The sequence below is a fragment of the Parasteatoda tepidariorum genome, chromosome 3, assembly GCF_043381705.1.
Source record: "Parasteatoda tepidariorum isolate YZ-2023 chromosome 3, CAS_Ptep_4.0, whole genome shotgun sequence".
Taxonomy (NCBI): Eukaryota; Metazoa; Arthropoda; class Arachnida; order Araneae; family Theridiidae; genus Parasteatoda; species Parasteatoda tepidariorum.
In genome coordinates, this window is record NC_092206.1 from 5,433,650 (window position 1) to 5,461,549 (window position 27,900).

At 30.1% G+C, this 27,900-nt stretch overlaps 1 protein-coding gene across 13 annotated transcripts in view; it reads left to right on the plus strand.

The window, feature by feature from the left end:
- The window catches only part of LOC107439288 (inositol polyphosphate 1-phosphatase), a 34,762-nt gene extending 8,304 nt beyond the window's left edge, over nt 1-26,458 (plus strand). For 8 of the 13 annotated variants that reach the window (XM_016051828.4, XM_016051825.4, XM_016051821.4 and 5 more), the window contains exons 3-7: nt 9,056-9,109; nt 13,141-13,417; nt 14,470-14,731; nt 18,433-18,610; nt 23,354-26,458. In XM_016051828.4, the coding sequence (XP_015907314.2) occupies nt 13,166-13,417; nt 14,470-14,731; nt 18,433-18,610; nt 23,354-23,897 (1,236 nt within the window). In that variant the 5' untranslated portion in view covers nt 9,056-9,109; nt 13,141-13,165 and the 3' untranslated portion in view covers nt 23,898-26,458. Of the gene's footprint in view, nt 1-686; nt 757-9,055; nt 9,110-12,948; nt 13,041-13,140; nt 13,418-14,469; nt 14,732-18,432; nt 18,611-23,353 lie in introns of all 13 variants that reach the window. The other 5 variants (XM_043055058.2, XM_043055055.2, XM_071178244.1 and 2 more) reach the window with 2 other exon arrangements.
- Nucleotides 26,459-27,900: the final 1,442 nt, after the last annotated feature.

The window sequence follows — 27,900 nt, forward strand, 5'->3', positions numbered from 1 at the left end:
CAATAACTTAAAAAGAGATTTAATTTAATTTGTTTTTGGGGAAAAAGATTACTGATTATTACTGATATATTTGCTATAAATCACATTACAGTATTTATTAAAAGAAATGAAATATTAATGTATATTCTCAGTAGTTTTAATTTGCTAAACCAGGTAGTTTTTCAAGTAATAATTGTCTCTTATGTGAACTGGGGAAAAATATAATTTCCAGATTTATTTTTTCAGGTGGTAATTTTTATTTTCACTAAAAAATTTTAAGTATCAATGTAATCATTTATATAATGATAGATTAGTACACAATTGTATGTCAACACATTATTTATTACCTTAAACTGTTATTATTAAAGGGTTGCGCTTGCGTAAAATTTACTATCGTGGAAATTCAGCTTTTTTGCTTTTAGGCTAATCTCATCCCTGAACATTTAAACTTGGGATCTCATTATCTGCGCTGTTCGAATGAAAAGAACCAATGATGCCACTGTTCCGAAATATTTCCTGTGAGCAGTTTCATTTTTCTCTCCTCTTGTATAAAGAAAGAGGACTGGAGAATGATTGATTCTTTAGTAATGAAATAGCTCAGCAATATTTTTAGTTTTGGATAAGACATAAGGTTAACATTTGTAAAAAAATGATGAAAAGGTGCTTTTTTAAAAAAAAATTAAAATTTTTTTTCTTCTCAAATTTAGAAAAAGTAGCTTGCAGTTCAAAAAGATTGAAAATAACAAGGCATTAATGACTGTCCGGTTTGTGAAGAGGGTACGTAATAGTTTATTCATAAAAGATTCAGGGGGAATTTTTTTAAAAAAAATTTCTGTAATGAGAGGTTATTAGGAGTGTCTCTTGTAACATGAGATTTTACTGTGTATAATATTTTATTTGTTTTAAATTTGAACTATTAATTGATTAGTTGTTGTTAAACAATTGTACTGCTCAAATTTAGTTTCTCCCATTTTTTTTTTCCAGTTTTCACTTTCTTCATCTGGTTTTGTATAAATCTCTTTCAGTGTTGGTGCTCCACAGGGAGAGCAGGGAAAACCTGACAGATACAGGAATTCAAAAACCACCAAAATTAACAGGGAATTTTCAGTTATTCCTTACAAACTGGGAAAATACAAGGAATTTATTTTCGTCTTTAAAAAAAATGGTGACCACTTAAAGAGCAATCTATGGGATATTTGAGGATGATATTTCAGCTATACTAAACTATTTCATTTACTATAGCATTATTTAAATATGTTTAGCTGTTCATTTTTTACTCTTAAGTTTCTCCAGCAATTTAAACTAGTATAGTTAGCCCAATAAGGCGCATACAAGAGCACAGTAAATTGTTCCTGTTAATATATTGTGTATAATACGTACAGGGAACAAAAAAAACAACACAGTAATAAACACAGGGAATTTTTTTCTCCAAATTTGAGTGGCAGCCCTGTCTTTATTTCAAAATTCATTTACAAATAGGCACTTCACTTTTACAATGAGCAACTCATATATTACAGAATATTCTGTGTATCGTTGGTCCCGCAGTGGACTGATCGTAAAGTCGAACACCGAAGTCAGGCATCATTGGCTGCGGTTAGTGTGCGGGTGGGTGACCACTTTGATCAGCCTGCGTTGGGACCGAGGGTGCATGGTATCGATTCTCGTTAAACTGTACTACTGTAAAGTGCTCGACTTCTTGCGCAAGTCGTCAGGCTACCATTGCAAGGTTGCCATTCCCTCTGCAGAGGATCAAATTGAGATGGCATGTCTTCTGATCATCCTCATGGATGTTTCCCAGATCGTCGCCAATAGCCCATTGTGCAGCTCTAGTGTGTGACGTAAATAAAGTACCTACCTACCCGTATTTTGTGTTACATACACAAACATTGTGAATCAGGATGATACAGTGGCACTCATTTTGTAGAACTGGGATTCTATCTCTGATGGTGGCTTGAAGCCCACCCAGTTTCAAATTGATATGTACCACATGCTTGTTTGGAATGTAAAGACGGATTGACCGCAATCCTGTCCATTGATTACAAAATTTTGCCTTAACATCCATAATCTCCCTTCCCTGGCCCACAATGAGGTGTTGCAGGAATGCTTTGTTTTTGTATTCAAGCATCACAAGAGGGAAGGATAAGTTTTTCTAAAAAAATGCCTTTATCTCATTAAAAGCCATAATTTTAGAAAGTGATGGGTTCATGTATAACATAACTAAAGGTAATTCTAAAAGCGACAGACATCCACTTATATGAGGTGATTTAAAATATCATTTTCGAAATTTAATTTTGACTGGTATCCTAAATATACTAGAGTTTAATTCTTTACTGAAAAGTTCAACTGATAAGGGTAACCATGTTTTTTTTTTCCATATTAAGGGAAATATCCCAATAAGAGGCACTTATTGAAGATTGATGTCAACCAATTCTTCAGGGTGGCCACCCACCTGGAATTATCAGGGGATTGTTTTTATACTGGAAAAAACAGGGAAAAATCAGGGTTTTTTATAAAAAAGCTGAAATTTTTTTTATTTTTCTTAATTTTACTGATTTAAATTGTTTACTAATTTTCTTAATTAAAATTATTTTACCATTTGTTATATTCACTTTTAGACGAAAATTTATTGCCAAACAGTTGGAATACCATCAACTTCACAATACTTTGCTTGCATCAAAATTTAGTCCATTATAACCCTGTTAAACTAAAATGCCGCATGAAACTCCCATGGTTTCTTAAAGAATCTTTCCAGGTCACTCCATTCCCATGAGGTGACGTGGCTAGCACTCTATCCCTGAGTCAAAGATGATGAAATAACATTTAAAAAATATTATTCTAAATGAAATACTTTATAATATTGAGACTTCTTGCACCCATCCTAAACTTAATGTAGAAAAAAAAGCACACTGACTTGGAAATTTTAGGATTTTTACCTGGCAAACCTGGAAAAATCAGAGAAATTTGAAACCTGATTTGAGTGGCCACTCTGTTCTTATTTGCACAAAAGATATGTCTAAATACTTCTCCCGGCAATTCATCAATGCCTGGGGCTTTCTTTGCCTTCATCTCTCTCAATTATTCCTTCAATTTCTCCATGAGTAATTTCCACCTCCATCATTTCTGTACTCTTAACCTCCACCATCTTCTCTCGAACTTGTGGGAAGTGATATACTCTAAAATAATATCCATTGAATCCCTATAATTCCCAGTAATTCCCATCTTCATCATTTCAGTACTCTTAGCCTCCACCATCTTCTCTTGAACTTGTGGGAAGTGATATACTCTAAAATAATATCCATTGAATCCCTATAATTCCCAGTAATTCCCATCTCCATCATTTCAGCACTCTTAGTCTCCACCATCTTCTCTTGAACTTGTGGGAAGTGATATACTCTAAAATATTATCCATTAAATCCCTATAATTCCCAGTAATTTCCATTTCCATCATTTTACTACTCTTAGTCTCCACTATCTTCTCTTGAACTTATGGGAAGTGATATACTCCTGATACACTATTTGATCCCAATAATTATCAAATAGTGATATACTATTGATCCTTATAATTATCATTTTGCATTCCATCTTATCTCAGTGTGTTATTTGTGATCTGTCTTCTCATCTTTTTCCCTTTAGCAATCTCATAAAAAGTCGAAAAAGCGTTATCTTTTGTTATTTGCGCTGTCATTTTTCTCTAATCTTCCCTTTTTGCCTTTCTCAAAACACTCCTGTCATTTGTTTTCTTACATGCAATGTGCTGAGTCTTACTCTCATTCTGATTGGTAGTCCTTTGATAGCGCCTACGACGAGCTATCATCTTTTTTTTTCTCATAGTTTCCAGGGTCACGAGGTATTAAAACGCTGCAGGTGATAGAGAAATCAGGAAATCACCAGAAAATATAGAGTAGCGATATAACGAGTAAGGCATATTTCCTGATCACCTTCACCGAAAATATTTAAATGGATGACATTTTTATTTATTTCTGCTATCAATTAAGTTAAGCTAAAATCAAATATTGTTTTCTTGTTAGATTTTTAACCCATTATTTTAATAAAGCAATGCGTTTTCGACCACCGAGTAAGTTATATTCTTCCCAACAAAAGCAATACTCTGTTATCTTGAATGACCGAAATCAAGAAGAGAATGTCGACTTTCATCGGTGAATGTCAACAATCCCATTGCTGCTTTGATTATACAGCAATGTAAAAAGTATGTATATAAAAGTATATGTATAAGATAGCGATGTAAAAAGTATATTTAAGTTCAAGTAAATCGAAATACTTTTTATAAATAAAGCTCTTTTAATTTTTAAACTATTCAATCTATTGATTAACGTGTTATTGAAGTAACGTGTAAAGTTTGAGGACTAAGTATAATATCGGGCAAATTTGGTGGATAATTGGAGAATTCCCATCCCGATTTCTAATTTTTTTTCCAGAGATTGTTTTGCACAGTGCAATATTGAAGTATCTTGTGAAATTTAATGAATAAAGGTAGGAGCATTTCAATCACCCATCATAATGGCCCGACATTACACCATCGGATTTCCATATATTCTGATCGCTACAGCATTTTATGTGTGGTAAAAATTTTAAAATGTGGATAATATTTGAAATGCCTTCAGATATTTTTCTCAAAAATGAAATTAAAGAAAAGGGGAAAAAATAATATCGTAAAAAGTATTTTCGATATTATTCTTCTAACCGATCTATTTTTCGATATTCTTCTAAACCTAGCCTATACCAAATGCGGCATCCCCGGCCGTACCGTAATCCGGTAATTTCAGGCATTATTTATCATAGCATAAAGTTCTCTGCAAAAAAATACTTTTGGAGTTAATTTTACCGAAGAAATAGCCTTTGAGCCGTGATGGCTCAGGGGATAGAGCTTTCGTGTTCCATTGAGGTGAACCGGGTTCGAATCCCAGCGATGGCTGGTTGAAACGAATTCCGCATCCGGCTTGCACCGACCACAGTGTTGACGTGAAATATCCTCAGTGGTAGGTGGACCAGGGTTAAAGTCCCCTTGCTGTCAGGCTAACCGTGGGAGTTTTTCGTGGTTATCCTCCCCGTATAACGCAAAATGATGGTTAGTTCAATCAAAACGTTCTCCACTAACGCAAATTCCTTCAATTATTTAATCCAGGAGTCCCCTTATCATCTGGATTGGGTTCAAAATTACAAAGCTACGGAGTTGAACATTTGATTCATTGACCAATTGATACACGAAGGTAAACAAGTGCAAACCGGTTTCAGCCGCGTCAAAACAATAAAGCTTTGGCCAGGGACTGTATTTAAGTACACAATATATGCAACTCCTGCGTCTTAATATTAAGAAAAGTTTTTAATAGCCAAAATATTTCGTCTAAGTTAAAAAAGATTAAATAAAACTGATTCTCAAGCTAAAGTACATTTTATTAACCAATTAAACGTGTCTACTAAATGTAAAGACTAATTTTGACTTTTTAACGTAAATACTTATTTACTTTTTTTTAGTTCTTGAAAAAAGCCATTAAGCTAAATAATTTTTTTAAAGATTTTTCTTCTTTAAAATGTATTGTTCACTGTGTCAGATCTGTGTATTCTCTTAATTTAAAAAGAAATTTATAACTGTTGACGGTGGTTTCGCTGAGGAAACCCTTACAAATGAAATTTATTAACTCCTATAATTAATAATAGCAAATAAGTGCACAGTTTGATTTCGACGAAGTTTCTGATTAAATTTATTATCCATCTAAGACGCCATTGAGGTAATTAGCATTTTTCTTTTTTTAAATGTTGATATATAGGTTGTACTAAACATCTTAATAACAAATGCAAAAATTAAATCTCTCACTTGAACAATTATTATTATATACTTACATTATTATATACTTGCATATTATATACTTACATATTGTTTTGATTTTTGACTGTACGATTTTTAAATCTGGAAATTCTATGAGTCCTTATCTAAAAGCGGACCACATGATCGCCGGATGCGGCTAAGATGTTTTAATGAAATAAAATTTAAATGTTTATTTGCATGTTAAGTGGAGTTGTAAAACGCATTAAAAGTATTCAGTTCATTTTTACTATTATTGGCATATTTACGGATAAAATGTGGATATTTTTGAATTGTTGTTGAAAACATTAATTTAACATGGTGCGCGTAGCGTTTTTAACACTAAACATACCATAAATGACCGTTTAGGAACTTTTGCATCAAAAATGCGCTTATCATCTTATCGTTTTTGCACATTTGACTTCTTAACTTTTTTCTAAGAATTACATACAGGGCATTTCCACGGAAGTGTCAACTTTTAAGTGAAATTTTTTTATTTTTATGAATTGCATATTTTAATTTTAAAAATATGTTCAAAAACAGCCAAAGTCTACATATTGCCGTTTCACTTTTGATAATTTAAAATTTTTTGAATCTGGCAGTATTCTAAAGTAATCACATGGCTGACAAGTGAATTGTTCACATTTGTGCTCAAATTGTTTTCTTGAAAAATACTTATAAAATAAAAGAAATGTATCTTTCTTTTGCAATATTTTGATAAAAATATGCATATAGAACAAAATTTAAACATTTTAAGTTTAATATATAAAATAAAAGTAACTTCTTTTACGTCATTCCGTCACATGTCTTAATAATGCATAAATTTCCTGAGAACGAAGATAAGATGTGACATTGGCAAGTTAGATATAAAACCTCTTCAGAGACAACCTAATTTTCAAACTGTTGAAATTTTTACTAATTCTTACATAAATATTAATCCTGTTTATCTGTTACATTCTGTTTATCATTTACATATTAATAAAACATTTTTTAAATGAAGACTTTCTTCCACTAAACTTTTTGTCATTCCGTCACGGTCATTCCGTCACAGCAAATAGATGTTAATAACTGCAAGCCAACATGAGATTAATTTTCCAAATTCACATTTTACATTGCTTACACATTATACTAAAAGTGTAAAATAGTTCAGAAAAATAATAACTGCAAAATTCGCAGAAACTACCAGTTCTAAACGGCATGCCAAAAGCTTGGTTGCCAAAATGTCGTTCCGTCACGCAAATAAACAGTTCGTAAAATTAAAAGTAAAAAAGATAGAAAATCCTGTTTTTTTTTTAGTTTATGAAGCGCATTATGCCAATAATAATGATATGCATGAGAAAAAATATTTTATTTAAAATTAGATACATAGAAACTTCAATTAATTGTTATTTTGCAAGTCAAAATGTCATTCCGTACATATGGAATTGCCCTACAGTTAATATTCTATTATTATTATTTTTTGTGTATTTTGTTTGTTTCGAATAATACTTGTCGCATACCTATTTTTACCACAACCAGCCATTTGACCGAGAGAACAATTTATTGCTTTATAAGGTTATCGGATCAGACATGACGATGTAATGCGTGTTCAACGTATTGCATTCGATGAGTTGCACATTTCTTCCAAGACTGTTGCGTAGTGAGTTCAATCAGAATAACTGTGAATTCAAATTTAGTACCTAACATTTTAGATTTTGCATTTTTGTGTCAGAAAAAGTGGCAAACACTAAATGTTTTGGTGAGTAGTTTATATTTTATTTTGATAGCTTTACTTCATTTCTAACTAACTGTTGGTTTTTGCCCAGAAAAATGTCGAAACAATCAAGACAGCACAAGTTCTTAGAAGAAATAATATTAATTATAAGAATAATTATAAGAATTATAGAAATAATAATTAGAAGAAATATGTCTGCTGAGAATGTACAATAGAAACACCCTATATATGTAAAAAAAAAAAAGCGTCGAGCAATGAATTAAAAATTCTTATTCTTTGTGTTTGTAATACATAAAAATTGGAAGTATAGAATTTTGTTTAATTATAATAAAGTTTTTATCCTTCCTAACATCATAATTGAGTTTTGTATTTCCTTCCTAACATCCATATTTCATACATTTAATCACGAAACATTTGACCGGCTTTGGTAGAAATCGGTATACATTAAGTGTTGGTATGTTTAGTGTTAAAGGTGCTTATTTTCAATTTTCGTTTTTTTAAAAGCCCTTAAAGATGTTTTTTTTTTTTTTTTAAATTTGAATGTTTTTAAATAGTGCTTAATTTTTCCTTTTCGAAAATGAGATTGTTTTTTTCTTACCATGTCGATTATGCAAAAGCGTGGTTTTTACATTGTTCTATTCAACGTTTTTACAATTCATTCTAACACAATAGTACACTTCGGCATACCGTCATTCCGTAGCGTATGAAAGCGCCAATCATTTTACATGTTAGGTGAAATATTTGCTTGTCCGCGTGTGCATATACTGAGCTGAGTTCGGTGAGATTCTTGTACACTGCTGCATTTTGCAAGATACTCTCAATTTCAGGCCACCCTCTGAAAAAGACCCGAAAAATTTCTCGGATCATTTTATAGTGGTTAATATAATCAAGAAAAGAGTTCTTTGTTAGAAACTAGTTATTTTCTCACGATCATGTAAAGTCTTTGGAAATTATTTTGCATTTTGTAATGTCTATAGTGCTCTAAAAATGATTTTTGGTGCTTAAAAAGTACTTAAAAGGTGCTTATTTTTTGTTGAATGATTTGGCTACGCACCCTGTTTGATAGTTAAACGGATATGTTAAATACAAGAAAATACTTTTGAATAGTTTAGTTGATTTAAATTAAGGAAGTAAAATATTCAACGTATTATTTTATAAAAAAAAAAAAAAAACCCAGGTTTAAATCAAAAAAAATCTTTTTTTTCTTTTGTTGTTTTTCTCATATTTTGGTGAGAATTATTTGTTTTCGTCACCTAACGATGGTTATATTGTGAATATAGGTTTACTTCCGCATTGAAGTTAATAATGAAATTCACCAGAGATTCACGTCGTCTGCTCTTTGCGTCACTCAGCCATTCCCCTTTCCCTACTTCTCTCTTCTCTGACGTCATTTTTCGATCGAAACCTTCAAACGGGAACCTATAATCGGGTTGATTTGTTTTTCTCTTGAATTCATGAAATATCACCTCCTGTCTAGATAAAAATGTAGTTCAGTTTTTCTCTTTATTTTTTGCCTTTGTTAAAATGAATTTATTTTTCAGCATCTTCCAAAGAATGAAAACGTAGTTACAGTTGTAGGGAGTTCTTTGCAGTAGGTAAGTTCTTGTTATTATAAATTTTTTTTTCTCATTTGTTTTAAGAAAAAAATTTACCTGTTGAAAATGGCGATGCAAACAAAAATATTTCCGGTTTTAAATTTTTTTTTTCATATTTAACACTGGGAAAATTTATTTACAAACTAAAATTTCTCCCTGATATTTTTTATATGAATAAAACAGTACTGGAAAAAGTCTTTAAATTCTTAATTTAACTTAAGTCTTAAATTAAAAGTCTTAAAAGGTTTTTAATTTTCCCCAAAATGTATATATTTTAAAAATGTGATTGATTTTTATGCTTTAATTTAAAATAAAAACATTTTTAAGTAAAAATTAACCTTTTTTTCCCCTTTGTTCTTTTCATTTTCGTCTTCTTTTTTTTCTCTTTTAAATTGAACTTCTTCTTTCTTTTTTTTTTATCCAAATAAAGCTTGATTTTTTTTTTCACTGCTAACTTTTTATACTTTTGAAAAACGTGGATACGCGTGGTTTTATTCCCTCCAAAAATATGCATATTTTAAAAATCTGAATGTTTTTCATGCTTTATGTCAAGGAAAACATTCTCAAACAGAAATTTAAACTTTTTCTCCTTTTCATTCAAAATAAATTAAAGTTTTTCTTTTCCTTTCTTTTTTTTTAAAAAAAGAAGAAAAAAATAGTTTCATATGTAACATTTTTAACCATCCCAAAATAACTTATATTTTTCATAAATCCTACACATTTTAAGTGCCTGTTTCACCATTTCTATTAATTTTATTTATAGTTTAGTAGTTTGTACTTTAACTTGATCTAATTTTTTGTATGTTGTTAACAATGCTCCCCCTCCCCCTTTGCTCTACTTCAATTCCAATTTAACACTTAAAATGTTTTCTGGAAAAGTAGTTAAAAATCGTTATTAGTATTATCTTCTGTTAATTAACTTAAGCATAACGGTGCTTGTCAGCTAATAATGTGTTAGTAACCAAATTCCTTTTTTTTGACACTTATGACAATGTGACATCATCTCAGAGAAATAAATTTTTTTTTGCTTAAATTTGACAGAAATTATTTTAAGTATTCATTTCTTTGTCTTGAAATCTAGCATTTTAAATTTTGATATTTTCTCTAATACACATACAAGTTTTTTAGTCTTTTTATTTTAAAGTAGTTTTGAGGATATTTCCGTGTGGATAAAACATTTAATTTAACTATGTTATAACATGCACTGTTAACAAATTAAAGTAAAGGGTTTCTATCCATTGTGTTTTGATATTTTTTCTAATACACATACAAACTTTAAAACTTCTAATTTTAAAGTAGTTTTGAGGATATTTCTGTGTGGATAAAACATATAATTTAGCTAATAGCATTTACTGATTACTGTTTAAGTAAAGTGCTTCTACCCATTGCGGGGCTTGTGTTTTAGGGGGGTTGCAGCTTTACAATTTTGTGATGATTGTAACAATGTATCTGATCTGAATAAAAGCTGCCACACCTATCCAGTTAAATTGGCACCCATTGATGTGAAGTTGGCTGTCCCTTCAGCAGCCACTCAGGATTAAATGTTATTTTGTAAATTAAGGGCTTGTTAATGTTTGTAAACTGAGCGTTCTGCTCTTTCGTGCCACAGGTCCTTGGTTCGATCCACTGGCTGGACAAGATTGACTCAGCCTTTCATCCCTTCAGTGGGTCATACACTAGGTACACGAGGGGTTCCGCGTTCGGCTGGCCACCCAACTGTTAAGTCTGCTCTTGCACCCCAGAGCCTAAGGTCAAGAAAACTGAGATGGGCACAATTGGCCCTCTATGGGCTGTCACACCACTGAGTTTAGTTTTTGTAAATTATGTTTCTTTATTATTAAGTTATCCTTTGATATTACCCAATTACATATTCTATGATAACCATATATAAATCAGTATAAAACTTATTTACCTTTTTCACAATTGTTAAACAGTTAAGTAAGTTATAGTTACTTTTATAATAAATTTTATGTACAATTGCATCCAGTCAACATACACTAGTAAAATAATGAATATAAATTTGTAGAGCATTATTGTTGGAAATTAATTTTTCTCATCGTTATTTAGCAATCTTTTAGGCAAAAAACAATTAACAATTTTTGTAGTAACCAAAAATCAAGTAAGATATAAACATAAAGTTTCTTGATTTGCAGTGGTAATTAAGCAAAATAATAATTTTATTCTATCTTAATCTGCTGCCAAGCTATGTGAAACCAAAAATAGCAAAAGCTGTGTATTACAAGAAGTCTGCTATTATGATAAAGTTGCATTCCTTAGTGAACTGATCGTATGATGTGGTTCCCAGTAGATTACAGAAGACAAGCATCACTGCCAGTGAGCAACCAGTTTGATCTGTCTGTGTAAGGACTAAGGGTGCCTGGTATCGGTCCTCTTGTAACTGTTCTATCATAAAAAGTGCTTGACTTTAGACGCTGGTTGTCAGGCAACCAAAACAAGAGAGCCTACTGCTCTATCTGAGATTAAATTTGGAATGGCATGCTTTATCATGCTTTATTTGGATCATGCTTTAGGATGTTTCTAGGACCATCGTCAATGGTCCATTGTATACCTTTAGTGTGACGTAAATAAAGTACTACTCTTACTATAACTTCCCAAGTCACTGTCAAGGTACTAATATTAAAGATACAAAAATTTTATGTTTATTGTGCCTTGAAAATTATTAGTCTTCCCCTATTACGACAAAAAAAATTAGAAATTTTTTTTCCTGTTAAAATGAACAATATTAATTATTCGAAAAGGATCAAATGAAAGACATTTTTATTTCTAATACCAATACAGAAAAATGAAAAACTACTGTAATTTCTTTCTAAACAATTCTTTATTCTTATAAAGCAACATGTGTGCGACCACCGACTAATTTATCCTCTTCATGACGAAAGAAAAATCAAGCAATTTTTAGCTCTGCTATTTAACTTCTGCTATTTTGTTATTTTAGCATTAAATATGTGTATTTTCTTATAATAACAATTTTATTTGCTATAGTGAATTGCAATTGTAAGGGACTTATTCTCTATGTTGTAATTAATTTTGCAATCATTCGAAAGGATGCTTATTAGTTTTTGTATCGCAGTCTAGTATGTGTAAAAAATGTCAAAAAACACAAAACATATTACTTACCAATCAACGAGCGACACTGCAATATTGTCGCAATATGTTACAGAGTTCTTGCAGAAAGATTTTTCTTTCGAAAGGTAAAAATTTTTAGTTTTCTTTTTTACAAAAATTTACATGTAAAATTTGAATCATGCATTTAGATAAATCACTTTTTGACGAGCTCCATTTACGTCGATAGTATCATAAATCAATGTAATGTTTCGATTGAATTTTCGGCAGTTATTGATATTGATTTTCACCTGGTTTTTAAATATCCTGATATGTTTCCAACGATATGGAAAATTTGAATCGCTCATTTGAGTATTTACTTTTTAAGGCTATACTAATTCTATAAATTTTTTGGCTGTTATTGCCATTGATTTCTCCATAGATTTTAAATCCGTTATTTTTTATACGATATTATTTATTACCACAACCTAATCTTGAAACAAAACACGTGTTTGAGGAGTCCGATTCGCATGATTTCATCGTCAATCTTTTTTTCAGCTATTACTACTACGGGTCTCATGATTTTTAATTACGTTTTTTATTGTGATGATTATTTACAAAATTTAATAATTTGTCCCTCAACAAAATGCGAGAATATCATCTCAAATATTAAAATAAGAAATTATTATGTGTTCAATTAAAAAGAATTGTACAGTTTTTTTTAATTATTTAAATTAGTAACATATATGTTTGTTATAATTAAAAGTATCTTGCAGAAAGAAATTTGTGCTAGAGAGTTTAGTCACAGATAAAGCTCAAAAAAATTCTGCTACATGGCTTACCAATCAACGAGGTTAATGAGCAGAGGGTAAAGCTCTATAGTGTTCTCATAAAAAAGTTTTTAAAAACAAATTAAATTGTAATTAAAACACACAGTCTTTATGTCTTGTTTTTTCTTCTTCTTATAGTTATCTAACGAATTGAGTAACCATCATGAACAAAACTGTTTCAAGCTCTGACGGTCCATTAGATGAAATTGTACTTAGTGATCTTCTTCAGTGCTTGGTAGAATGTTCTGAAAAGTCTTCTAAGATAGCACAAATCTTTCGCGAGGAGAATGATGTCTTTAATCTTCTAATACAAGAAAAAAGTGAATCAGAGAGCAATAAACGATTTGTTCAAGACTTCAAAACTCTAGCAGATGTTCTTGTTCAAGAGACCATCAAGTTGGATGTCAGCAAAAAAGTACAATAAATATTATTCCTATTTATGTGTACAGTGAACAAAAAAAAAATCACTTTGAATATTTTTATTTTTTTTGAATTTAAAATATACTTTTTGTAAGTAAGCATACCTTTTCCTGATAGATTTGGATTCCTGACCTTCAAAATATAGCGGTAGCCGCAATCTGAAAACTAAGGTCCTTATATTTTAGTCAGGAGAGCTCTCAAAAGTTTCGCCTTGTTTAATTTCATTTTTTTTTCATATTTCATTATGTATCTGAAATATATTTAACAAAATAATTTTTTATAATTATCTTTTATTTTGTTTAATAATGATACTTTAAATTTACTATTATTTACTTCGTGTTTTTCAATCTTTCATTTCACAAATGAAAAAGTATTTGCAGCTTCTTTTTCTAAAATTTCAGAAAAATTAAAAAAAAAAAAAATTATTATTGTTAATCAAAAAAAATCTTGTATTGTTATTGATAGCATCTTGAAATTTCGCCATTATAATTCAAAATGGAACTGATCATATTATTCAATTAATTGTTCGAACCATATTTTTAAATTTTTTTCTACCCCCTCCATATTTCTAAAAAATAAGAAATTTGACTTCCGAAAAAAATATATATTTATTCGGATAAATTACTCTTGTGTCTGATTTTGGTTTTTAATTAATTAGTTCATTTAGGATGCAGCTCTCAAACCATAATGAATCTTTAAGATTGAGTCATTTACAGTTGAAATGTTTCTTGCCTCCACTTGGACTCATGGATTCCTACTGGCTATTGTTAAAAGAGCAACAATTCTAGTATCTTCGGAGGTGAAGAATAAGTAATTCAATGTCTGTCATTAGAAAGGAAAGAAAAGAGAAAGAGATTTGTACAGTTTGAAAAACTTAACGCTATTTCGCAAATGCCCCTTGAATTGTTAATAGGCAATAAGATATTTTTTTACTTGGAGGAAAAAATTAAATAAATTACTCAAAAGCTTTTGTAAATGATTCTCTTTTTCTGCCATTTCTAATTGTATTTCCAAAAATCATTTAGTTCTTCTTTTTTTCTTTTAAAGTTTCCACGACTTGTGCCTAAAATTCAGGGAGAAGAGCAAATTTCTTTTAAGAATGCGCAAGGAGAATCGATCGAAGTTATACTGACAGATTCAGCTGATGAAACTACTTCCTTGCTTAGCAAAGTCTTGGATGGAAGGAAGAACTTTGCTAGAGCAATAGCTAATGTTCTACATTCCACGGAGATTCTTTGTGAGAAGAAACAATGCTTTGCTGCTGATACATATCCAATAGATAAATTAGGAATTTGGATAGACCCTATAGGTATATAGTTCATTTCTGAATTTATCAAAGGATGATATTCTTTTCAGCCCACATAAGTGTTTTGTAGTATAGAATATACAATATACATTTCACTAGACAATATACATTTCACAATATACATTTCACTAGATCATATCCAGTAGATAAAATAGAAACTTAGATAGATCATATATGTATGTAGTTTATTACTAAAGGATGATATGCCTGCTCAAGTTTTTTGTAATATATTGTATGTTTCATGCTCGGTGCCTTCTACAGACTATATCCTATAGATAAAATAGAAACTTAGATATATCATATATGTATGTAGTTTATTACTAAAGGATGATATGCCTGCCAAAGTTTTTCGTAATATATATGTTTCATGCTAGTATCTTCCACAGACCATATCCAATAGATAAATTAGAAACTTAGATAGTTCATATGTGTGTGTAGTTCGTTACTAAAGAATGCTATGCCTGCTCAATTTTTTTTTATATGTTTCTTGCTAGTGCCTTCCACACACCATATACAATAAATAAATTAGAAATTTAGATAGATCATATATGGATGTCGTTCATTTTTAAAAGATGATATGCCTACTCAAGTTTTTTGTAATATATAAGTTTCATGCTAGTGCTTTCCACAGGCCATATCCAGTAGATAAATAAATATCCATTGATACATTTGAAAAAGATAAATTAGAAACTTAAACAGATCTCATAGTTATGTAGTTCTTTTCTAAATTTATCAAAGAATGTTATGCTAGTCTAGTCTTTTTAATTTTTTCCTTGTATAGAAGTTTTGTACTACATTTTGTAGACTGTATTCAATAGATAATTATAAACTGATACTGATCCAATAGATAAATAAATATCCACTGATGAATATTCATTGAATAAATTGGGCTTTTGGATATTGGAATGTATAGTTCATAATTAAATTTGCTACAGAGTGAAATGTCATAAAATTTTTCCTAACATACGACAGACCTACCAACTCTCCTGCTTTTTCCTCAAATCTTCGCCCTCAGACCTTCAGGGTGTTTTCTCCTGCTTCTTTCTATTTAGTGCACGATAGAGGGGAAAAGAAAAACAATTTGTGCAATTTCCTTCCCAACTTGTGCTTCAGATCATGCTGGGCAATTATTTAGAAAAATTATCCCCGATAGCAACATCGCTAAAAATTACGGTAGTGTGCACGAACCAAGACAACAACAATAACCGATGAAATGGCAAAATCGGATAGGAAATATATCTTTGATACCATTAGGCAAAATGTTTTTTCACTTTCTATAGATGGCAGTTTTTTTTTTTAAATAATGCTGAATCAGCAACATCTGCAGTTTTAAAACAGTAGCAGTTTTTTTTTAGAAAAAATAAGACATACATTTATAAAGTTGTATTCATTATTGACATATTTTGTTAATTTTGAACCTCTTCCTAAATTTTAAAAAATCAGAAGATGTGTTTTAATATAATTCTATAGAACCTTATATTTTATAGTAAGAACACATATATTTATTAGTCCGTGTCAGAATCTTATTGTGGTCTATTTTATGTAATGTAAATAATATATTTTGAAGTAAACTTCTTGTAGGAAATGTGAATCAGGTTTAATTTTCAATATTGTGCTATGTCGTGATACAGAGTCTCCTGCTTTTTTATTTTCTAAAGTTGGTCTGATACGAGTTTCTAACTAAAGTGTGATTTTTATAGCTCAAATAAAATAGATGTAAAAGGTGTATCATAATGATCATTCTTTTTGTATGGTAATTCTAAAATTAAAAAATTAAACTAATTGAATGATGAAATTAATTAAATATTAATAAATTAATTTAATTAAGAAATATACTAGGAGATCACGAATTAATGTTTAAGTGAGTGGTAACAAACATGCTTTCAAACTATGACCAATTGATAAACAGAATTGAAGTAAAAATGATAAACAGAGAGATTAAAATCAACTAAAACAAATATTTTTTAAGCTTAAAAGAGATTTCTAATGAAAGCACTTCCAATTCTACTACACAAATGAACTGGTTTTTGACAATTTTAATAACTTTTATGCTCTTCAAGATTTTCATAAAGAATGGCTAAAGTTAAAAAAAAAATTCTCACTTAAATAATAGATTAAAACTTTAAAAGTGTATTTTTTTAAAAAATTTCATTTTCTATAAAGATACTTAATATATGTATGTTAAGACCTTTGACTCCCAGTATTAACATTTTATTGACCGATACAAGGGCCACTCTAAGGATTTTAAATGATTAGCTTGTAAAATAGCCAAATATCAAAAGTATTCGTCAATTTTCAAAAGTCTTTGCCAATTGCAAATCTTAAAAATTTTATGTGAGAAATTTTTTCCCCATAGAAAACTGTTTTACGGTAGTTGGTTTCGGGTTTATATTTTTTGGACCCAATTCTAATGGGTTATGTGGCTCATCTACTGAAAATTACTTTAGTTGAATAAAAAATACTGAAAAATTCATTCTAACGTAATTTAGAGGATTGAGTTAAATATATATTTTTCTTTCCAGTGGAGAAAATCAATCGCCAATACTTACACCATTTTATTTGCCAAATTAAAATTTTTTTCTCATTTGGTGAGGTGGCGAATGCTTAGCACAGGCCCTGAAATATTGAGTTAGTGTTTTGGCTTAGTTTAGAATTTTCTAGTTAGCTTAGGTTAGAATTTTCATTTGCTATTTCATTTTGCTATATATTTTATAAATAACTGGTACTGAAAAGTCAACTCTTTGTTGGGTTTACTACTATGTTCGACCCAGTAGTCTCTTAATTTTATATCCAATCTCGAAGACGAAAGAACTCCTAGATCAAGCACTGAGGCAATCTAGCCTTCATGAATAGCATTTTTTGTTCAATTAACCCCCATTTGTTTTATATAAAGAGAAAAACTTTAGTCAGGCTGATGACAAGGGAATTCTAATCCATGATCTGTCAACTACTGAGGATATTTTACGAGAGCACTGTCTTTATTTGATCTGCAAACAGAATTCTTATTGATTAACCATCACTTGAAATCAAACATAGGTCTCCACTTTCAGATCGAAATACTCAATAGATTGTGACCACACAGCTCAGGCTATTACATTTTTTTTTATATAACTGTCATTGAACAGCCCACCTAATTTTTGGGTTTGCGACTGCTAATGTTCACCTCCATAGCCTTGTAATTTTGAACCCAAGCCAGAAGACAAGGGAACTTCTGGATCGAGTATTGGGAGAAATATTTCTCGTGGAGGACTTTTTGATGGAACTAACTTGCATTTGCAATTCATACAGAGGAAAACCTCCCACGGTTTGCCCGGTTCAGGACTCTGACCCATGATCCGTCTACTACTGAGGATGTTTTATATGAGCATTGTGACTGGTACGAGTCGGGTGTGGAATTCAAATAAAACTGCAATTGCTGTGACTCAAAACTGGTTCACCTCATTGGAAGGCGAATGCTTAATGATATTTTTTCTTTCTTTATACTTCAATTTTCATTGTATTCTGGAGCTAATGCCTATTCAAACATTTATAATACTCATTCTCCAACCAATAATTTTTTGCAAAAATTAGTTTTTGAGAATGCGTTTTTTCGTTTTTTAAATTTACCTTAACTACATAATTTTAAAATCTAGAATTTAATATAAAAAGTTGTTAAGTGTTGTGAGTGTTAAAGTGTTGTACAAAGCGTATGTATTTTATTTCAGATTCCATTGCTGAATTCATAGAAGGAAAATGCGAGGAGAGTGAAACGGAAGGAACTGAGCAAAATAATGGACTAAAATGTGTGTGTGTTTTGATTGGTGCTTATGATTTAGAGACTTATGTACCAGTCATAGGTGTTGTAAACCAGCCATTCCATTCTAGGTCGTCTGAAAACGCTAAGTATGTTTTACTCTCTTGATCTGTAAACACTTGCTTATCATTTAGAGCTTATTTGTATGCTTATGATTTACTGTTTCACTGTTATTTTTTTTAAAAAATTATTTTTATTCTGTTTGCTGTGACTATGAAACCAAGATTTTTTCCATCGGGCAGCAATAGGGACGTATATTTCCTTTACGGGAGGAAAGTAATTGATTATTTGGTCGCAATTTTCATTAGGGAAATGTTAAAGCTTACTTGCATTTGAGACCATGGTGTGTAGCGTTTTTTAAAAGTGCTTATTTTAGATTTTCGTTTTTTAAAAGCCCTTAAAAGTCCTTTTTTCATGGAATGTTTTTAAAAAAGTGCTTTATTTTCCCTTTTCGAAAACGAGATTTTTTTTCTTTACCTTGCAGTTTTTTCGCTGCATATTATGCAAAAGCGTGGTTTTCACATTGTTCTATTCAATGTTTTCTCAATTCATTCAACAGCAATCCATTTTGGCATACCATCCGTCCGCAGCGTATGATAGCACCAATTATGTCACATGTTTGATGAAATACTTGCGAGTCCGCATGTGCGTCTACTGAGCTGCATTTGGTGAGATTCTTGCACTCTCATATGCAACTCTGATGCATTTTGCAAGATATTCTCAATTTCAGGCTTAATTTTCCTCCTCTGAAATGGAACCGAAAAGTCTGTGCATACTAGAACTAGCGTGTCATTTGTAATTTCACATGTTTATATGGAGTTTCACATGTTTGATTGTGAGCAAAGAATCATATATTTTTTTTAATATCATCTCTATGGAACAAATCAATTTGCTATTGTTCAGTCATAACTAAATTTGAAACTGTACCTATTATGTAGCTGAACTAGATAAATGGTTTTAGAAAGCATGATAAATACAGGATTATTTTTAACTGTGGGTGTAACACTGTCAACCGAATCTTTGTTTTTAAAGGGTCTCCCAGAATCCAAATAAAAATATAGTTTCATCTGGTACTTTTTTAAAATACATCTGTGATAAATATTTCCTCAGCGCTTTTGATCCATTTTGAAGCATTGGCATCAATATAAGTTTGAAAGATATTTTCTTTAACTCTGGTTCCAAATTTTTCTTTAAGTTCTGGAGTTATGAATAAAGGCCTCAGTAGCTTGCCAATTGTGCTGATTGTTGGCATTACAGTGTATGAATGTGTCATTGCGTGGATAGACAGTGTAGCACTTTAAAAACTGTTTGGAGCCCAACAAATCGAGTTTTCTTCCTGAACAAATTTCCTTTTTCAATTATGTGATCAGTATTAAACATTTGATTATCATTGAATTTCGAATCTTTAAAAAAAGTTTGTAAATCATCAACAAATGCTTTTGAAAGATAAGCAGTATTTTCCTTTTTGAGAATGTGTTTTTAAGAGACTGTTAATTTTCCTACAAACAATTCCACATTTTTTATTAAACTTTTGAAGCCATTTTTGTGAAACCTTAAATAGTATTTTGAGGGAGAAAACTTTTTTGCAAACCCAGTTTTTCAAGTCTGAATCATGGCCATCTTTACGTTTGCATCCTCAAACGTTTTGAATTTCACCTAATTTATGCATTTTAATCCTCAGAGTTTTGAATGTGTTTTTCTCTCAATTACAACTGACAAAGAAAGGCTATTGACGAATCTATACCTTTTTTGTGCAATAAACAAAGAAATTTATACAATAATATAATAATGAATCATTTCTAAGGATGGCATGTCTGAAAAAAATCGAGACCTGTTTGCTTGCCAGATCCAACAGAAGGAATTTGAATAATTTTTATTGGAAACAAGAGTTTCACCAGAAAATAAATTTGGAGTTGATGCTTTCTAAAAAGTCTTCCTTGAGTGATTTTACAGATTTTAATAACATTATAAATATTTTATATATTGGCAACCCCATAATGTGCAGAGATGTCGTAAAACAAAAGCTTTTGCTTACACACATACTGGTTCAAAAATTTTTGCAACATGGCATCACAGTGTGATTTTTTGAAATTTTCGTTGATTAACAGAAATTTCAGAAGAAAATTATATTTATATTGCTCAAAAAACACCATTTTTTATATTCAGGCCACAGCACTATGTCAAAAATCGGTAAAGGTTTTTTTTAAAAATAATTGAAAATGAAATAAATCAGTTTCTTTAAATTTGCAATAAAATTTTCTTGGGATTTTTTAATAATTTTTAAATTTCCTGCAAAATATTTGGACTTTATGCGCTTTGTGTGTTAGTGTACATCCTTTTCAAAAGTCTGCTATCACGTTTATTTATTTATTTGACAAGGACTCTAATAATATAAATTAGGGTTGGTTATTATTTAACATCTTGTATGTTTTAAGTGAAACTTTTTATATGAGGGGAAAGCAGTGAGTTTAACAACCTCAGTTTGCATTAATGTGACAATAATTTGCCTTGGATTTCTCCCATATGGTTCCCGATTTTAGTGTTATTTTTTATATTCGAATAAAGTACAAGAATCAAGCAAGAAAACAGTAATAGGTATTATTTTAAAAGGATGGTTTCTTATTTCAAAAAATAAAATAAATGGTAGGGCAAACTTTGCATTATTGCATTGATTTTGTAAAAGTGAGATAGTTTTGCCAGCTGTCATATATTGACAATACAAATATTTATGTTAAGATTTGAAGTCAAAGCTTTTTTTAAAGTTAAAGTGGCAGATTACTGAAAGAAATATACATTTGGTTCATTGGTATAAATAAATATGTGCTACCACTTTTTCTCGTAGATGTATTTTTTATATTTAGACCATTTTTATGACTGGTAATAAATGGGTAAAGTATCTTTAATTATAGTGAAGTAATTAAAATTGAGGTTTACTTGAAACTTATTGAATATTATCACCATAATAAATTCATGTTTTTATTGATTTTTATCTGCTACATAAATTCTTTTAATAATTAGATATAGTATACTCTAGGTATCCCGAACTTCGATATCTCATTAACCTAGTTGTGTCAAAAAATGATTTTTCTCCTTGACATTACATATCTACCTAATGTTTATTTGAATTCCTATATCAAAAAGTTTCTTCTCAAAACCTTGTTATGTCAAATTTTTTTTTGAAGTAGGAAATGAATTTTTTCGGAAAATTAAAATGTAAAACTATTGTAAACCAAATCTCTTCTATTTTATGCACAATAATTTTTGTCTTACTTTTAAAAATAAGATTATCATTGTTGTATTTAGCCTTATATTAAGCTATAATTACATATATATTTATTATAAGCTATTCTCATGTTTCATGACTCTGCTTTAGACTTATATTTTAGAATATATTTTTCTACTTTTTAGAGCATATTTGGTTCTGAGCTTGTAATCTCAAAAGCACACTGTCTCTATTGTAGTGACACTCTGAAGTCACTATTGTAAACCAATTCTCTTCTATTTAATGCACAATAATTTTTGTCTTACTTTTAAAAATAAGATTATCATTGTTGTATTTAGACTTATATTGAACTATAATTACATTTATATTTATTATAAGCTATTCTCATGTTTCATGACTCTACTTTAGACTTATATTTTAGAATATATTTTTCTACTTTTTAGAGCATATTTAGTTCTGAGCTTGTAATCTCAAAAACACACTGTCTCGAAATTTTTTTAGCATCCCTTCAACTTCGAGAGTATACTGTATATANAATTACATATATATTTATTATAAGCTATTCTAATGTTTCATGACTCTGCTTTAGACTTATATTTTAGAATATATTTTTCTACTTTTTAGAGCATATTTAGTTCTGAGCTTGTAATCTCAAAAACACACTGTCTCGAAATTTTTTTAGCATCCCTTCAACTTCGAGAGTATACTGTATATATAAATGCTTGTTATTCAAAGCGTAATAAACTAAATTTAGCTTACTGAAGTGAAAGAAATGCATAGTTTGATAAATCATTCTTGACAATTGCAGATTTAAATAATTACCGAATCTGACCACACTATAAAAATTGTCTATCGAGTACTCTATAGATAATGTTTAATCTGCAGAGCGTCAGTAAGCTATATTAACCTTGATCCTTGGCAAAAACTGTATGCAGCTTGCCATTAAAAGTCAAGCACCATACAAATACATTATTTTATTTCAATATTGCTGTAGTGAATACCATAGGAAAGTCCCTATATTCACCGGCTTATCAATACAATGTAATATTCAGCAGAATTTTTCTAATCAAGGATGATATTATCTCCATTACAGTTTTTTAGTATGGTTAAGGCAGAATATCAAATTCAAAAAAAAAAGAAAGTTTAAAATGGAAGAAGAATATTTAACTTATTTTAGGTGTTTTTGTACAAATTCAATTTTTATTTTATAATCAAATGTATTCATTCTTAGCATTATTTTAAGAAGAAACATATTATAATTTTAAAAATAGACTATCCTCATGTAACGCATAGTTAAAAAGATAAGCATATGAGTATTATTTTTTAGAAATTTCAAAGATTATAATTGAAGTGCAAAAGAGATCTTTTTGTCTTTTTTAAAGTATTGCTGTTAGGAAGTTAGATTTTTGCAATTTGGAGTTTTAATATCAATAAATTTGCTTGTAAAAAAATAACTGCCTAAAAACTCTTGTGATCAGGATTCTCAAAATGGAAATTTTTTTTCTTCTAAAAAAAGAATTATTTTTCTCTGTGGTATCTGCTTAAAATGTTAATGAATTATGATGTTTCATTATACCTATGATTGTAGTTTTAATCTAATTTGTTTCAGATGGAAAAGTAAGTTTTTCTGGGGCATTCATTATAAAAATTCATCTATTGTGTCTTCAAGTGTCCAGTCGACGCCCAACGACCATAATGCATCCGTTAAGGAAGATTCTGACCTTCATCCAGATAAGGACAAAACAGTTTTGACGAGTTCTAGTGAAAGTATCGAATTACTAGAAATCATTAAAAGACAATACAAAGTGGTGCACTCTGCTGGTGCTGGACACAAAGCCCTTCTTGTTGCCATTAAAAAGTCTGACTTGTATATTCTTTCAAAAAGTTCCACCTATTTTTGGGACACATGTGGGCCACACGCCATCCTAATGGCTGCTGGTGGTGGAATGCTAAGACTAAAAGAAGCCATTAATGATTGTGATGAAGTAAACATGGAATTCTTAAAGAGACGACAAGTGAAATACAAACCTGTGTCTTCCAAGACAGGAACTGAAGCCTTTCAAAATCTTGATGGTATTCTAGCTTATAGAGATCCAAACATAGCCTTAAATTTTGTAAGATTCCTTAAGAATTCTGGTTATGTTGTACGCTAATTCAATATGTGATGTTTACTGATGATGTCTTCCTTAAATACCCGAGTCAAAATTTTAGATGATTTTCCATTGATGGGCCAACATAATCTTGATGGTAACCATCAATAATTCCATCATGAACCATAATATTTTTTGATAGTAACCAACATAAGTAGCCATCACCTCAATGCAGGAATTCTGACTGATTTATGATGGTTCAACATAAGAATAGCAACTTGTTTTGATGGTTTGTTCATGGTGAACCATCAGAAATTACCTACATAGTTTCTTGGAAATCAAGTGTTGTAACGATCATGAGCCACCACAGAATGTAGGAATTCGGATTGATTTTTGATGGTCATGCATTAAAATCCCAAATTATTTTGATGGTATATTCCCGACAACCAACAAGAATTCCCATTAAACCATCAATGTATAGTTTGAACCATCAGAGATTGTTGGTCTATGAAAGTCAAACTTCCCTTGATGGTTAACCATTGCAGTTTTAAAGTAGCATCTTCAATCATGGAATGATGGAAGTTTGTTGGCAGATCAAAAACCATGAGCACATAATGGAAAATGTTGGATGATGGTGACCATCAAATGATGTTGGACCATCATGATCCGAACTGAAACCAACATGAACCATCAAAATTGTTTGATGGAACCATCAAGAATTTTGACTTGGGTAATATTGCTAAAATTACTATACAAATATATAATAGCCATTCAAGTAATAAATCATGAAATTTGATCAACAAAATGGCTCATTTTAATTCAAAATCAATAAGGAATTTTCCAATTTCTATTGCCGAAAAAGTTGCACTTTATGGTTTCCGTATACTAGACCAGAGATGGCAAACCTTTTTCTAAAATTACTGCTTGCTATTTTAGGGTGTCTAGTGTGCCCCTTATTATTTTCCTATTTAAAAAATAATCTTTTAACCATTGTATCTTGATTTCAAACTATAGAATTACTGTATTTATGGAATATTTAATTAAATCTGAAACAATGCTGCTTTTTTACAGACAATTAGGCTGAGTTCATTGTTAAAACAACTGCTGACACATTTTTTTCATAATTTGCAATTTAGTTTGGGTTATCTTTTAACATCTCATTGCACTTCTAAGAAAATTGGGATAAGTTTTTGAATTCTAGTGGAGGGGTACTGCAGTTAAACAAAATAACTTCCAAAATCATTCCGAATTTGCCTATAATGATTGCTAATATTGTTGCTCCTGTTTTTTTCTTTAATGTTTTTCATTTAATGTTTATGAATAAATTTAATTAAATATGCATTTCTCATATGTTGTTGATGATGTCATAGACCATTAAGGCAAAGGGTGCGGTTGTCGTTTTCCAGTGGCGTCATCTGTGGCCAAGAATTAGACTTCTGCCACACATCACAACCGTTTATGAGGGGGACCCATTCATACATCCATTCATTCTTTCACAGATCGTAATTTTGACCTGAACCAGAGAATGATCAATCTCCAATTTAGTACCCCATAGGTATTTCTTATGGGGACACTGAGGACTTTGTGACCCGGCAAATTTAATGTGCACCAGTCACCATTTTCTACTCGGGCTTTCTTCAGCCGGCTGGATTCAAACTTCCGTTCTCATGAACGAGAGTGTAGTGCCCCGCCAACCTGCCTATCCTGGCCACATTTTTCATTTGACACAGGGATGTGGCACATGTGCCGTAGGTTCGCCATCTCTGTACTAGACTCGTATTTTTTTAATTGTACATACTCTTCAACTAATTTCATCTTATGCAAACTGATTTAATAAAGTTTAACAATAAGTGACTCTAAATATTAGTATGTTATATTGAATCTTACTGTGTTCTAGTCAACTTAAGATTGTATTTAGGATTCAAAAAATGAGCGTCTAATTAATGTATTTCATAGTTCACGATTCATGATTTTGTTTAAAACGCTATATGCATGTTTTATGCAATGCAAAAAATTGACTAAGTAGGAAATATGATTATTTCACAATTTTAATTAGTGTGACTATGATTTATTGGTATTAGAAAGTAATTTGTTTGTTTAATAAATAAGTTCATATTTTATTTGATGAGAAAGATATAAATGTTGTATTATTAATAATATAATATTATTTTATACACTAATGTTATTTTAAGGTAAAGGGTCATTAGGTAAGGGCCCAGCATTTTTTATGCTGATGGTTTTCACTGATAACACTGATAGTTTTCTTTATCAAGATTGAAGACTGTTATCTTCCACACTACACTGATGCTTTTCTTAATTGGTAAATTGTTAATAATAACCGAAAAGTGAAATTTGTTATTCTTAAAAACATTTAATTTATTGAATAAAAGAAATATTTTTCTTTGGTTTAAAAAATCATTAATAATTTTCTTTAAAGTAAAGAAAAATAAATGTGCTTCTTTTATTCTCTCTAATTCTAGCATTTCATACTTTGTCTAAAGATCATTTGTCATTGTATACAATGCGTAGGTAATGTATATAATAATTTTCATATTTCATACTTAGATGATAATTGAGTATATGTCATTTATCCAATGTTTAAATAAAGTATATATATAATAATATTCTCATATTTCATTCTTCCTCTAATGAGTATTTGTCTTTTTTTACAATACTTATGGAAAATATGTAATAATTCTCATATTTCATATGTTGTATTAAATTTGATTATGGAATAACGAGGCTCAACTTAAGTGAAAACATGGTTTAATGTAACTTTTTATTAGGAATGCAGAAAATTCAAACCATTTTTATAGTTTAACAAACCGATGCTTTTGTTTGGTGTGCCTACATACAGTGGAATTTAAAACGTTTTTTGAATGTTTAGATCGAATCATTTTTTGATAAATCTTATTTAATAGTAGTTTTATTTATAATAAATTATATGAAAGGAAAAAAAATATCTGTCTAAAAAGATACCAAGATTTTCACCGCAAAAAGTCACCGTCTTTGATGCTAAAAATATCGTTGCAACTCGTTTTGAAGTATTTTACTTTGAAAACCACAAGATTTTTTTTTTACCCATTGGCAAAATGGGTGTTATTTTGGGTTTGATGGCGTGCACACCTTATTTGGACGTCATTACACTTTTCAACTGTGTTCAAGAGTAATAGTAAGCAGTCCAAAGCGTCATCATTGCAGGCATTGCTACGTCTACAGCTGCTTTTTGAAGAAAAAAAATTTAGAAATCTTTTTTTCACTTTTAATTTTGTTATGCATTAAGTGGGTGAGTTTATTTTTGAGATATGGGTCCAGAGAGATTTCATAAATACTTCTTGAGTTGTGAATAAAAGAGAATTTGATCATTTGAAAGCTTATTATTGTTTTTATTGTTTTAATTAAGAATCAGAAATTCTAACCTACATTTCAAACTGGATCGTTTTAAATAATAATTCAGGTGAATATCACAAATAAAGAGAGTAGAAAAATTAGACAATAACCATTTTAACAATGGGTAACCTGTGAATAACTTTACACTTTAAATACTTTTTAAAACTTTGTTTTGAAAATTAAAGAAATTTCAATGATGAACTGTTTCTCTTTTTTTTTCTTTAAGTCTTGATTATTTATTATTGTTGGGAAAAATTTAACTCCTACTCAGGATCAAAATTTTATAAGCTTGTGCTTGATCTAATGTAATAAGCAGCAAAATATATATAAATAAATACATACATAAAATAAAAATGCCAGATATCAATGTTAAAATTTGTAATAAATCTATAATAGACAAAAGGGATTTCCAATTTGATCTGTTATATAACATAAAGTTATTGATATGTACTGTTAACAAAGTAAAGTTTCATCTTATTTATTTTTTCGTATTGTGTCACTCATTCTGTATTCGTGAAATTAATTTTTCTTTTTTTCAAGAACAGTTTATAATTTTTTTAAATCCATGCAATAGTTGATCTGTTACAATTTGTTCACTTAAAGTAAAAAAAACTTGTTTTAAAAACCACTTTTTATTTTTTTACTGATCAAAAAACAGAAACACCCTCTTGATTGT